The sequence below is a fragment of the Rhinolophus hipposideros genome (genome assembly GCF_964194185.1).
Source record: "Rhinolophus hipposideros genome assembly, chromosome: 8".
NCBI classification, from domain to species: Eukaryota; Metazoa; Chordata; class Mammalia; order Chiroptera; family Rhinolophidae; genus Rhinolophus; species Rhinolophus hipposideros.
The window spans coordinates 46,587,252-46,602,834 of record NC_138054.1 but is presented as its reverse complement, the minus strand read 5'-3'; the positions used below and the strand labels follow the sequence as shown (position 1 = coordinate 46,602,834).

The 15,583-nt window shown below is 37.6% G+C and overlaps 1 protein-coding gene across 1 annotated transcript; it reads right to left on the bottom strand.

Moving 5' to 3' along the window:
- Positions 1-8,423: 8,423 nt before the first annotated feature.
- LOC308500673 (tRNA methyltransferase 10 homolog B-like) lies at positions 8,424-9,326 on the bottom strand (the record flags this gene model as incomplete). Its single annotated transcript, XM_081055874.1, is given in 2 exon segments — positions 8,424-9,118; positions 9,121-9,326. Coding segments are annotated over 2 exon segments (822 nt in total). The 5' UTR covers positions 9,248-9,326.
- Between the last annotated feature and the right edge of the window lie 6,257 nt (positions 9,327-15,583).

The following is a 15,583-nucleotide window of genomic DNA, read 5'->3' as shown; positions in this document are numbered from 1 at the left end:
TCCCCAAACCAAGATTTGGCCATCACTCTCCTAGAAAACTCCCTCTTTAACCCTTCCCTGAATATACAATCACTTTCTCTTATATAGGATATATCCAAAATATTTGTTATATTAGTTTTTCTCCTCTTATCCATTCACAATGCTATTGCTTCAGTTTAGGATTCCTTAACTTGCTGTCTGGATTATTGCAATAGTTTCAAAATACGTCTATACATTTGATCCATTCTATCCTTCACATTTGTCGGATTTTTTTTTTTCCAGAAAAATACAATCACATGCCTCTGTGATTAAAGCTGCAAACCCATACCTACCTGATCCTTCAAATGCCATCAGGGCTGTGTTCCTTAAACACAACAATGATCAAATCCAGCTCCAGGCCACAAACCTCCCCATCAACTGCAGAACAACGCGTAAACTCTTCATGTGACATACAAGACGTTTTAAGAAAAGACAGTCTAGAATCTGGCTCAGTCCTATCTACAGCTTTTAGGACAAAAGTCAAGCTCCTTGATTTATCATGCAAGTCTTATGGTTTGGTCTCTGACTAAGTCTTTAACCTCATCTGCCTCTTCCTCATGTATACTTGATATCCCAGTCTTAATGAACTTGCAATTCCTCAAATATGTTGTATATTCTTTTACTGGTTGCTTTGTATTTGCTGTTCCCTCTCCCTACAATGCGGTTCTTCCATTCCCTACATTTCTAAGTCCTATTCATCCTTTAAGACTCAAATAACACCTCTGGGGGGAAGTTTTCCCTGATACACTGTGCCCAATGTCTACTCAAATGATAGTCTACGTATCCTGCTACCCTAGTATTTATCTCACTCTTATAGCATTTGACATGCTTGTTTTATTTTCCTTCTATACTATGTGCTTCTTGAATGCAGGGACCATGTCTAATTCATCTTTGTACCTCTGATACCTAACAACCTAAATGAATTAGTTAACCATCAGCAAGAAAGGATGGACAATTGTACATGCTATGATTGCTTTTAGCCTGCATTTACATTTATGAGAATACACAAATCTATGACAATGTTCTGTTGTGATCCTTCTGGATCAAGCCACAGAACTAAAAAAATATTGCTTTCTCTCCCATTTTTAAACTTAGAATGGCAGCATAGTGTACTGGTTAAAAACATGGACTCTGAAGTCAGGCTACCTGGGTTTGAATCCTTGGCTCTTCCACTTACCAGCTGTGTGACAGTGGTCTACTTGCTGCATCTCCCTGTGTTATCCTATCTGTGAAATGGGAATAACAAAAGTACGTACTTCATGGGATTGTTATAAGGTTTAATTGAGAGAATGTAAATGACACATAAATGTTTGGTAAATAAAAGAAGTAAATATACTCATAAGTAATGATACACTACCACTCAGGGGTAAGTTGTATGGGATTATCTACAAATACTGCAAAGCGCATGTTCTCTATATGTATATCATTTTGTTTTTTCTGCTCTACCTATCACCATGCAATCACCAATGGTATCCATATGTCTGATGGCCTACCTGCTACCTTCACAGTATATTTCTTCAATTACTCTAAATCCTTAGAACTTGGGAAACAATGAGAATTTATTCAGCAAGTTAGGATTTTCTATTTTAATACAGCAGTTCAGTGTCTTCTATGCCATGTCCTTTGATTATCTTGCTTCCTTCCCTTCTCTAATTTTCTCATAGTGTTACTTCTTAATTTTCTATTTAATTCATATTCTTCGTTCAGTTAACAGAAACTAAAACTCATTGTCCCATAAAGCTCAAGTGTAGGCCTCCTATTTAGAGAGACCACCCTGATAAGCATTACTATGTCTCCATACTGGAAACTCTTCATAAAAACAAAACAAACAAACAAAAAACCCCACAAAATTAGTTTGGTCTCAAGTACGTAGATCTAATCATCCCCATTTAAATTGATATATTAATCTGGGTGGGAGAGACAATTTCAATTCTTAAATATGTAGCAATATAGCCAAAGCATTCTTATTTGTACTTACAGTTGTGGGGAAGTGCTCTCTTTTGGAATGTGGAGTTCTTATGTGGTCAGAGAAGACTAACTCATAGAACCTGGAGGTTAGAATGAGTCAACAGTCTTTCACCTAATTCCACAAACAGAGAGGCAACATTGACTCTAATTGGACAAGACCTTTCCCGTCCTTACTTTCATTTCCATTGCCATGGTCTTCCTTCAGACCTTCAAGTTTTCACTTTTTCTCCCTTGAGTTATTGTACTATACTCCCTAATTTTCCTACCCCTAACTTTCTTCCTTATCCCTCAAATACTGATCCTTCAAATGCCATCAGAGCTGTGTTCCTTAAACACAACACTGATCAAATCCAGCTCCAGGCCACAAACCTCCCCATCAACTACAGAACAATGCGTAAACTCTTCATGTGACATATAAGACGTTTTAAGAAAAGAGTCTAGAATCTGGCTCAGTCCACCCTTCCAGTTAGTCTCCCACGATGTCGTCTTCTGCCATACTACACTACTCCCAGGCTCTGGACACATCCTGCCCTTTCCTCAAGCATGTCCTTCACTCATGCTTTTCCATCCACTTGAAATGTTTTCTCCTTAAGTCTTCCGGTCAAAAGCCTACTCTGTCAAATACTAGTGTAAAGGCTCTTTTGTGAAATTTTCCTTGACATCCTTTCATTCCTTGTCTTGGTGACAGTCTCTTTTTCTTGTGTGCGCCTATTGTACTTTGTCCCTCACTATAGAACTTGGCACATTGTGCTACAGAGAGTCCCTCTTTGACAAATTTCTTTCTCACTGTGTTGAAAGCTCATGTAAAGCAAGAATTGACTTATCCTCCTCTGAATCTCAGCACCAGGCGAAGGGTTTTACACCTAACTGGGATCTGCAAATTACAATTTAATTTGGAGATGTCTCTGATTATAACATTTTAGGGAGAGTGATCCCAGCTTATGTGTAATAGATGACATTAATTCATGATGATTTATTGGAGGATGAAACATGAATTTCAGTGAATTATTATAAAATGTGGTTCTTGCCAAATCTAAATTCAGTAAAAGTATTTTCAAAGGAAACTTGGATTTATGTTCTTAATTACTGGCTCAGTAATGACAGCTTTTTGAAAGAGAACACAATGAAATAGAGAACTTGCCAACAAGGGCAGAATAAAATTCCCAGTCACGCTCACTATAAATTACCCATAGGCCTCTCACTGCAAAGACTTGGCTACATCAATGAACAATTTCAAGGTTGCAGGGCCAACCTTACGAGCACATCAGAAGGCTGAGTCATTACTAAAAATAGCGATATCAAATAAAAAGTTACTTTTAAGAGCAGAGCACTACTTCATTTTAACAGTTAGGACCTTTGGGATTGAAAAAAATTAAAGCAAACAAATACCTAATGCTGCCAACATAATAGGCTCTGCTAAGAAGTCTTCTTTAGCAAGTTTGAAACGTCTCCTTTTAAAGCCTGAGGAAAAATTCAGGAAAACTAAAAGAGGCTCTAAATTCACAAACTAAACAGCAGGACTGAGCAATTATCTAGAAAATGGAAGCTTACATTAAAACTGAGTTCTATTATCTGGCTTTACCAGTTTAAATGTTTACTTCTTGAAGACAAGTCCTCTTACACTTTTATCTTACATAGTCCGCAGACCACCAAATACTGTATTGAGTACATAGTTAGCACTCACTGTTGAATGATTACTTTTTACTCAATAATGAGATAATTGGCTGATTTTCTTTCTTTTTTTAAAAAAAAAGATTTTTTTTTATCGGGGAAGGGGTACAGGACTTTATTGGGGAACAGTGTGTACTTCCAGGACTTTTTTCCAAGTCAAGTTGCTGTCCTTTCAATTTTAGTTGTGGAGGGCGCAGCTCAGCTCCAGGTCCAGTTGCCGTTGCTAGTTGCAGGGGGCACAGCCCACCATCCCTTGTGGGAGTTGAACCGGCAACCTTGTGGTTGAGAGCCCACTGGCCCATGTGGGAATCAAACCGACAGCCTTCGGAGTTAGGAGCATGGAGCTCTAACCACCTGAGCCACCAGGCTGGCCCTTGGCTGATATTCTTCACCTCACATTCCAAGTACAGACACAGAAAATTTTTTTTCTTTATGTCTAAAATATTGACAAATGGACCATATTATTGTGTGCCCCCAAAATTCGTATATGGAAGCCCTGACACCCAGTACCTCAGAATGTGTCTGTATTTGGATGTAGGGCCTTTATTTTAAGGAGATAGTTAAGTTAAATGGCGATTAGAGTGGCCTTAATCCAATATGACTGGATAAGAAGAGATGAGGACACAGACAACAGCACAGAAGACCACGTGAGGACACGGTGAGAAGGTGGTCATCTGCAAGCCAAAGAGAGAGGCCTAAGAAGAAACCAACCTTGCAGACTTCTCAATTGTGAACTTTGAGCCTCCAGAACTGTGAAGGATAACTTTCTGCTGTTTAAACTATCCAGTCTGTGTTTTTTGTTGTTGTTGTTATGGCAGCCCTAGCAAACCAATACAGCCCACAAATAATGAGAACTAATTTAAACACTCATTATTGGAAGATTTAACTATTAAACTTGGTGCCTGGGCTTAGAGCCACACCATAAATTTTCTTGCCTCCTTTCGTCATGAGAGAGGAAGAGAAATGTACTCTTCTTTTTGAAACTTTTACTAAAATTTACTTGTCACCAACATGAGGTTGGATGTGAAGCTTCTAAGGAAAAACATCAAGGATGTTTTAAAAGTATGTTGTACATACTTTGGGGAATATAACTGTAAGCAACCGCTCAGATAACAATTGGAAGATCCCATTGGCAAGCTTGAAATCAAGTCACACCACAATTATTTCAGGAGTGATCAATTCCCACTGGCCCATTCCAGATTCATTCTCTCCTGGCAAGTTTGAATGTACCGATTATGCAGCCCCCAGCCAGCTCCCACCTTATACCAATGGGGGCGATGGTGCCCCCCAGTTCACCATTGCCTTGGCTACTCCACCAAGGGACCCGCTGAGCATGCATGGGCATGCATGAAAAATAAGGTGCCCAACTCAAACACTTTATGCCTATAGTCCTTTACTGGAAAGCCAAAATTGGGGGCAAATTTGAGGACATACCTTAATACTAGTAAATACAGAAGAGGCAAAGGTTTTTCAAGGGACTTGGAAGAGCCCCTGAGACCTGCCTCCCACCTCCTTCCCACACTACACCTCCCCAAACCGAAACAACTTTCTTTTCTCTTCTAGTTTTAGCAGTTGTTTTTCCTCCTCCTTAGTCCCCTTACATCGTGTCCTGTGTCCATAGAAAGAGCTTTACCCACCTTGAAAAGGTCTTGAGATCAGGCTTCTTTCTTCTCAGAGGGGTTTTGCCCACATACTTTCATCACTAACAGCCAAAATGATTCAGCAAATAATTATGGATACACACACTATTATTCTGAAAGAGTGGAAAGAGAGAGAGGTTAAGGAAAGGAGAATATGAAGTGAAAAAAACTGGGAAGCACTGACTTTGCTTCTCTTTATTTTCTTTCTTTTGTACTTTTCTGGAAAAGCAGAATTTCAAGAAGAAGCTTAAAACTTCCATGCAGCTTGCAGTTCTGAATGGACATTGACAGCCCATATTTGAATATTTTTGATGAAAGATTACTTTCATAACTTATGACATAAAAAAATATCCATTCTTAGTCCTAAGGCCAAGAAACTGCCCATGTGATTAGTAAGATCACCCTTGTATTTTTCAAGTTGTATAGCAGGTTTGGACACACACACACACACACACACACACACACACAATTCATACACACATCACAAATCATAACCTAAAAATGACTGACTTGAAAACATTCCCAATTTGATCAAGAGTGGTTGGGCATTTGTACAACATTGATTAATTTTTAGTCAAGAGTTACATTGGTATGTTGGTAGCATTTCAGCAATGCACCTTATCTAGTGCAAATCAAAGTAGAACTAAAAGCTTTAAAATAACAGAGTTAATCATCATACCGCAACTCCATGCTAGTGGCAATGACAGAAAGTTTGCAAGAAAAGGGTGGTTGTAGCTATGTAGTAATTAAAATTTGGCTAGAAATTGTCATTCATCGTCAATGCATGAAAACATTGTGAGGACTTTTAAGAACTTTAATAACATAATGTGTGGCCCAACATTTGGATTTTAGCAATTTGAACTCTGAGTCTGCTTACAGAGCATGACGCTGCTCCTTGGACTTGGAAACTGCCCATAGAATGGTCTCCATGTGCTGTTGGATTCCTGTTGACAAGTTACCCAAAAGCTGCTGTTCTACGAGCTTGGACTGGAAGTAGGACGTTGACAGATTCCTAATCATATGCTACTCCTTGTTCTTGTATCACAGCCCCACTTGCTGACCACGGAGTCAGCCGACCTCTGAAAAGTCCAGTTGCCCCCACCGATCAGAAAATAAATGTTGTAAGTTTGTGGTCTTGTTTCCCCCTAGCAATCCATCTTGTTGATCATCAGCTCCTTGCAATTTTTGCCTTTAAAAACCTAGCCTTATTTCCTCCATTTTGGAACAAGTCCTCTGTTCGTACTGAGGGTTATGTCCCTGATTGACAAATCATATGTAAGTAAAACTCTCTTTTAATTTCTTTTGGAATTTTTGTTAACAACTGGAATCAATTTATTTCACATATTTAAAATATAAGAAATATAATAATAAAAGGATAAGATAATTTAATTCTATCATATTTTTAAAAACATGTCCTTTCAAGAACAGTGATTTACATAGAGTTGATAACTAGAATCTAGTTGATAGCCCTTCTTTGCCTAATATTATAATGCCTTCAACTCATAAGTTTGCACAAAGGCAAAATTAGCTTTTAAAAGGAGAATTGAGCTCAGAAATGTTAGCCTCATGCCAATTTTTTAGTCAGTAAAATTTATAAAGCATGAATCATATAAAATTCTTAGAATATTATCATTATTTCGGTTAATACTTATGGAACACATACTATATGTCAGGTATAGACAAGAATTTTTTTTTTCCTTTTTAATGGCAGGAGGTCTAGATATTTATCTAATGGTTTTCCTTCCTTCCTTCCTTCTTTCCTTCCTTCCTTCCTTCCTTCCTTCCTTCCTTCCTTCCTTCCTTCTTTCTTTTTTTAAAAAATTTTTATTAAAAAACTGTATGATATAAGAAAGCAAAGAAAGTAATATTTGGTACTGTACAGAATTTTTGGTACTGTAAGGAGTCTGGCCAACAACAAAGATACTCATAGAGGGCACTTACCCCAGGACCACCCTTACTTCTGATAACAAGTTCGAACTCTCAGGTTCAATAATTAGCTAGAAGGACTCACAGAAGTCACTGAAAGCTATTATACATAGGATTATGGTTTATTGCAGGGAAAAGACACAGATCAAAATTCTCTTACTTTTGTAAACTTCCTACCACTTGGTGGCAGTATACCAAAGATTAGGAGGTGGAAACTTTTTTAGGTTTAATAGTAATAATGACTTGAAATGACACCAAATAGTTCATGATAATGGCTGCAAAACAACTTCTCCAAAATGTGCCCCTTTCCAGTTGGTGATTAAACTACTGTTACTATAATGTAAGTTTTTAGAAAGATTCTTTCTCTAATATTTTCCTTGTCCTACAACCCCTGCCCATCTTTACATCTATTATAGGTTCATGAAATTACTATTATAGTGCAATGAAACTATTGAATTAATACTTAAGCCACTTTCTTACTTTGTATGTTTCCTTACTTTTTGCTGCAACTGAGGCCTGATTTGTCTCTTTACATTGGCATTCCTTATAGAAACAGGAAGATCTTTCTTTTTAGTAAGAGAGGTTTTGTTTTCCTAATAAAATGCTGAAAAAAATTATGATAAATACTGATAACTATAACCATTCCTATGTATTCACTTTTGTATTATATAGTATAATAGATATCCATGTTTCTAAACATTTCCTCTTATGCTACTTATAATGATTTACTTAAAATGCTATTGATTAAATTTAAAGGTTGTATCAAATACCATTATCTCTGAGCTAAATGTAAAATTAAACATTAATAAATTGTTATTAATTCTAAGAGTAATGATATTCTCTCCAACTCCCCTTTTATTTCCTTTTGGCTTTCTCCTACTGATTTGATTGTCTCCCCATGTGGTCTTTTCTTTCTCCTTGTACTTTTTTTTTTTTTTTTTTTTTTTTTAGTTTAAAGGTTAATTCCTTGTTATGTAAACTTTTTAACTTAGGTAATATATATCTGGGCACTTCCTGTGAGCCAGGCACTATGGGAGATATAAAAGAACATACATAAAATGTGGTCCCTGTTATTAGTTATCTATATTCTAGTGAAGATCCAGGATGGCAAATGTGTGCCATCACCCCTGTTTGCTCTGCTCTTTGGTCAAGGCCCCTCCAGCAACTTCGCCTCCTGCAGCTGCAATCTTAGGTTACCCATCATTCCACTGAGTTCTGAAGTACGTAGCCTTTTCTGGAAGAAACTCCTTTCTTCAGTGCTTCAGGCCAGTTTTGAGTCTCCAAATAAGTGGACAGGATATCAAATACTTGATTGATGGCCAATATCTCTGAATGATAGTTTTTCCCATTCTTGCGTCTGACCATGTATTCCTGGATTGGTAAGCGGGCTGTCTTGACAGAATGTTCTCGGGCCTTTTGAAACGTCACCTTTTTCTGAACGCTTTCATCCACAAGTCCACCAAGGATGTAAACTTTGTTCAGATCAACATCTTCAAGAGCCTGTTCTGAGTCAGGAGTCAGGTACACAAGCGTTTCCAGGGGAAATAAAATAAAGCAGTCTTCTTCTGTTACGTCTAGCAGGTAACTAGAAAATCCATCATTTATCCTCAAACACTCTTCATACAGGGGACTGTCTGTTGCGAATCCAGTGAGGCAGATCCAAAATGGCCTCTCTGCTTTTTTATTTGAACCATACAACCTTCGGATCTGTCCAGCCAATCTACTTAATTCCTTCTTAGACATGTGGTGGGTCATACTCAAATCGATACAGAGTCTTGGTCCCGAGTGTTTGGCTTCCAAAAGTTTCTCCTTGGTTAAGGATCTCAGAAAGCGTTTGCTGTGCTGGGGGCAGATGCCTGAATTTTCTACACGATTGGCTTTTCTTCTTTTTTTCTCTTCTTTCTTTTGCTCTTCTTTGCTGCAACTATTTTTTCCCAGTGTCTCTGTTTTCTTTGGACATTTTTCGAGCACCACACTGCAGCGCCCGTGGGCCGGGTCTCTCCCTCCTGATGCTCACATTCCATATCAATCTGCAGAAGCTGGAAGCTGTCAGAGAGCCCATCTTCACCTGTGTCCTCGAGGATCACTTCTTGCTCCTGCAGCACGTCTGACTCTGTTTCCCGAGCACCCCCTTCCAATTTCCAGTCCAAGTGCTTAGTCCTCCGGCCTGATCCCGTCACCTCCCGCAGCAGCGGCCTCTCCTTGTACTTCTTAAATGTCAGTATTATCCAGGGTTCTGCCTTCAAACTTGCATTTTCCCTCAAGCTAGGGGGAATACATATATACATTTAATCAAGCTAGGCACTTCCCCTAGGCAATTTCACTCATACCCAAAGTTTAAGTCTTCTCCTACTTCCCAATGATTCTTAGATTTTATTTCCAGTCCCATTTCCCTCTGAAGCTCCAGTTTCATTTTGTGATTGCCTACTAAACATCTCCACTGGAGGTACTTATTACTGGCATTGCAAATTCAACATGTTCACAAGTTAATTTAATTAATTCAACAAATATTTAATTATCTAACATGTGCTAAACACAATGCATGGTAGTAAAGATATTAATATAAATATGACACAGTGAAATGAACACAGACATGGGACCAAAGAGCTACAGCGCAGTGGTATAAGGGCTAGAAAAGAGAGGGGCAAGCACCATGAGAGCACAGAAAAGAGATGGAATAAAATGTCAGGGAAGATTTTTTTCCTCAAAGGCAACAACTAAAATGAGTTTCAAAAGATGCGTAGGAAAGGCATTCCCGGAAGGAGCAGCATACTAGACAGCAGAATAGGTGTGTTTAGGAACCTGAGGAGAGTAGCCAGTGAGATGGGTGTTACCAAGCTTGTCAAGGACAAGAGATCTCTGAAGAGATTGGACATTAACTAGTGGAGAATGGGAAGCCATTTTAAAAATTTAAGTAAGAATAGGGCATTCATATAGTACTATTTTAGAAGGGTTATTTTAGCAGCACTGTGTAATATGGATTGTCCCTTCTCAAATGTGTTCCATCCCACCCCCATTATTCTTTTCACCTGGTCCTTGAGCAAGAAATATTGGAATCATTTTAATTTGAATAGTACCACCACCACCACCACCACTACTACTACTTCTACTACTACTACTACTATTTTTAATTGAACGCTAGCCTTGTCCCAGGCACTAACTTTTGTGTGTGTATTATCTTATTTAATACTCAAAATGAAACCATGTGGTAAATACTATTGTTAATACCATTTTACAAATGAGTAAGCAGAGACTAGTCCACAGCCACATGGCTACTAAATAGAGGACCTGAGATTTAAACTCAGGCAGTATACAGAGGGTGCCAAAAAAGTGTACACATTTTAAGAAAGGAAAAATCCATTAAAATCATAATAATCAATATATACTGATAACAAAAGACGAATACAAGTCACGTTTGACTTCTGCAATTACAAGAGGTGCTCAAAGTGGTTCCATCAGCGTCCAGACATTTCTGATGATGGCAAACTACTGCTTGAGCAACCTTGACCAAAGTGTCCACTTGTATACACTTTTTTTGGCACCCTCGGTATTTTAAGAGCCCATACTGCTAATCTACACTGCTAATGATAATAGTACCAAATATCTATATGTTTCTAAACATTTTCTCACCTCCCTTGGAATTAGCTTGGGACTGTCTAACTGCTTCTGGCCAATGGGAATGAAAGTGATATATGGCTTTTCCAGAACAAGGCACTTAAGAAATGGTGTTCCTCTCAATCTTTTTTTTTTCCCCCTCAATTGTGGCAAACTTAGAGGTCATGAATTCCAGAAGATGGCAGAGCTACAAGTTGGAGGAGACACTGCCCTAGAAAGAAAAATGTCTTTGTATTAAACTCTGGAGATTAGAAGGTTTGTTGTTATCACAGCATATCCTAGCCTATTCTGACTAATAACAAGCAACCTGCCCAAAACTTCCTCTTTCTCCTTCACTGTCCTTATCCAATCAATCACCAAATCTTCTCATTCCTCCTTAATTCTTCTTCTCCGTCCTTCCCACAGTGTCTTAGGTTAAGCCCTCATTATTTCTCTAATTGGGATGGTTACCAAAGCGTTCTAAACAACTGATCTTACTTCCATCCTCAATCCATGTTACACAGTGCTGCTAAAATAACCCTTCTAAAATAGTACTATATGAATGCCCTATTCTTACTTAAATTTTTAAAATGGCTTCCCATTCTCCACTAGTTAATGTCCAATCTCTTCAGAGATCTCTTGTCCTTGACAAGCTTGGTAACACCCATCTCACTGGCTACTCTCCTCAGGTTCCTAAACACACCTATTCTGCTGTCTAGTATGCTGCTCCTTCCGGGAATGCCTTTCCTACGCATCTTTTGAAACTCATTTTAGTTGTTGCCTTTGAGGAAAAAAATCTTCCCTGACATTTTATTCCATCTCTTTTCTGTGCTCTCATGGTGCTTGCCCCTCTCTTTTCTAGCCCTTATACCACTGCGCTGTAGCTCTTTGGTCCCATGTCTGTGTTCATTTCACTGTGTCATATTTATATTAATATCTTTACTACCATGCATTGTGTTTAGCACATGTTAGATAATTAAATATTTGTTGAATGAATTAATGAATACAGGAATGAATGAGTATTATTTTAAGTTATAATGTGTTTCCTAGGTAAGCTATAGGGAAAACAGGGTCATTAAAATAGACACAAAACTGCATTCTTTGGCTGTGGTAGCTAATTCGTAAAGATGGCCCCTAATGAACCACGCTTCCCAGTATTCACACTGTTCTGTAAACAATTTCCACATTGAATCTGGGCTGGCCCTGTGATCAGTTTTTATCAGTAGAACGTTGCAGGAATGACACTGTAATTTCTAAGGTTGTGCTGAAGATATCTGTAGCTTCCAATTTCTTTGCTTGGGACATTCTCTTTTAGATACCAGCCACAGAGAAGCCCTGGGGAGAAAAACTGAGGCACTCTGGTCAACAGTTCCTGTGGATTTCCTAGACGCCAGCCAGCACAAGCTGCCAGCCATGTGACTGAGCCACCATGCATATTCCAGACCAGTTGAACTACAGACAACTGAAGCGCCAGCCAACATCATGTGGGACAGAAGAATGTTTCAGTTTTGCCTTGTAACTCTTCTCCTATTCTGGCTTTATGTGATATTGTGAAACATATATGCTTTATTGGGGTGAACTGACAATTTACAAAGTTGTCTTAACTTTACTAGTATTTCCTGTGCACGCAATGACAAAAGTGACAACTCTGCTGTCTTCCCCAGTGTTTGCCACAGCTCCTAGAGGCTATCAATGTTTATGCTAACGTGCTGGCATGTGACATTGAGAATGCAGACATCTACATTGGGATGTGGTCTCAAGTCACTACAGGAGTTGTTGTCATAAATGCTGCTGACCACTCGCACCTCAGTGTCCCACAAAGACCATTATGAAACAACCCTTCAGATTTACTCACGTTTTTATTGAACCTCTTTCACAGTAGGACTCGGGCATGAATCCATGGGGGCTGGGCCAATAAATAATCTGAGCGACAGACAGACAGAAATAATGCTACATTCATAATCATTTCTCTTCCTTTATCCTGGCCTGTTGTCCTTAAGCCACACTTCTGTGCCATGTCATTCCCTTCCTTTGGATTAAAGGAGACACCATGCTCTTTCATGTAAACAGATCCTAGTACACTAATTCCACTTTCAGACATGTCCAGAGAAGACTGAAACCAAGAGGCTCAACATGGCCAAATTCTACTGAATTAAGAACACATATACATTTAATTAGTGTAGAATACCTCTTCTCTCGCACCCTCGTTTGCTAAGAGCTACCTTTTTCCTTGAGGAAATTGCCCTTCCTCCTTTCCAATTAATTGTGGTTGGATTGTCAATAATGGGGTTATATTCCCATCCCTGGCCTATAGGAATGGGAATATGACCCTATTTTGGTCAATCAAAGTAGGCACCTCATCTCTCTGAGCAAAGGGATTGTTCCGAAAGATGAATACAGGTCCCAAGACAAGGCAATCAGAGTACTTCTCAGAGATTTTTTTTTTTAGTAAGAGGCTCCTTCTTTCTTGAGGCATAGAATAAGAAGGTTGTAAGCTTGGGCTTCTATGTGGAAAACATTTGGAGGCAATAATGAAGTCTTGAAGAATTAAGCAGATGAGAGATGAATGGTGCAAAAGAGATTGAGTCCTGGTTGTGTCAAGTTGGAAGTTTTTCTCCCTAAGATATCTAAAGTACATGCTCTCTACAGAAATTCCATCAGTTTTATAACAGGCCCCATTCTTCTTCCATTAATTCCCATGTTTTTTCTTAGCTAGTTTGAGTTGGATTTCTGTCAAATACAATTTAAAAATGCCAATAATTACAAAATAAAAGCAAACAAAATGATAAAAATATTTTTCTTATTAAGTTACCTGCAAGTCATTTATATTCATAATGGGAAAATGACTTAAAGTAAAAAGAGCTGAAGTTGCAGCATACTTAAAGAGTTATTGAATAAGAAATCAATGTGCTATAACTTGTGGTTACAATGAAATAATGAGCTTAACAAATTGTTCAAGGAAAGGAAATTTGATTTTTACAGTTCTTTTATGATGGGAGAAATTTATGAAAATATGTGATTTGTTGGGGTAAAGTGATAATTTTTAAAGTTGTCTCAGCTTCACTAACTTTCTCTTGCAACTCCAATTTGAAATTTTGGATTAGGAAAATGAGTATGTCTATAGTTTTGCCATCCACAAAAGAAAAGATAATAACACAATATAAAGTAATGAAACTCTTAGAGAGTTGTTTACTATTGAACAATACTCTGCTTTGGATTTAATGAAGTTTTCTATTAGTTTTTAAAGAGAACCATGAACAGAGATTTAATTCTAACATACTGAATCATTCTTTTATTTAACAACTAATTAGTATTACGATGAAAATCTCAGCAAAATATAAAGCCTCTTATAAACAAGACTGAAGCAAGGACCAATTCTGAAATGTGTAAAGTATAAAGGTGTCTAAAGAAGACAAATTAATTAAATTCACCATCCAAGATTTACTCTGTCAAATGAGAAATTTTACAACCTAATTTGTACTACAAATTGCCTTTGTACAATGTTTTTTACAAGTGTGAACACTGATTTCCCAATAGTATGAAGAAAAGAAGGCACAAGGAAGAAATATCCTGAAAGGGAAAGTTAGTTAGCTGCTGATTATAAAGTTAACATCTCTCCTGAGTTAAAATAATTGAATCCTGCTTGCAAATTGCGAATGGTGAAAGGTCGAACTTCCTCAGTGTTGTTTAAGCCACTGTACTCTAATAGAATTTAACATTAAACTACATGAGCTCTATCTATTACTGACTAAAACATGAAATGGAAATGCTCATAGTTAGGTTGCCAGAATATTCTACTGAGAGAAATAGTTGACAAAACAAACAACTGCTTTTTTTTTTTTAAATAGAATTTTGGTTTCAAGTACAGTGCTAATGACTTCAACATTTTACTCTTTTTTACTATGTAAACTTGTGTTCTGTTTCATTTAAGAATTTTTTCATTCTGTAATGGTATTAGATTTTTAGTGTGGAAAGGAGCAAAGCATTGAACTCAATATAGGAACTTTGCCTTATTTAATTTCTTACTCCATAACCAAGAAACTAACATTTATTAAATACTTCTGTGCCAGACAACGTGATGTACATTTGATAAACATCTCTCCTTTCATCCTCCCCCAAAACCTATTTGGTATGTATTATTATCCACATTTTACAGAGAAGAAAACTGATGGTAAAATGGGTTTGTGACTTGTCTGAGGTCATTCAACTAGCAAATGGCCAAGCGAGAATTTAAACTCAGGTCTCCCTGGCTCCAGAATATTTCTCTTTCCCACTGTTGCACACTGATGCCTTTGTTTCCCAGATATAAAGATTAGAAAGTTTAAGGCATGACCTACTCCTAAAGAAGCAGCAATTGGAAATAGAGGTATTAACTTGGAATCCTCAAAGATACTTCTTTGAAACTTAACTGAGTTTATGAGAAAATCATTATTTCAGGTTAATAACAGCTTTTATTGATTCTCCTTTGAAATGATATCTATAAAATTCCTAGTAGAGTGCTTGTTACATAGTAAGGGTTCCAACTGCTCTCTAATATTTAGGGATTAATAAAATCCACTACTTCAGATTTTACTGTGTTTGTATCTATGTAATAATACCATGTTTCCCCGAAAATAAGACCTAGCCAGACAATCAGCTCTAATGCATCTTTTAGAGCAAAAATTAATATAAGACCTGGTATTATATTATACCCAGTCTTATAGTAAAATAAGACCCAGTCTTATATTATAGTGAAATAAGACCGGGTCTTATATTAATTTTTGCTC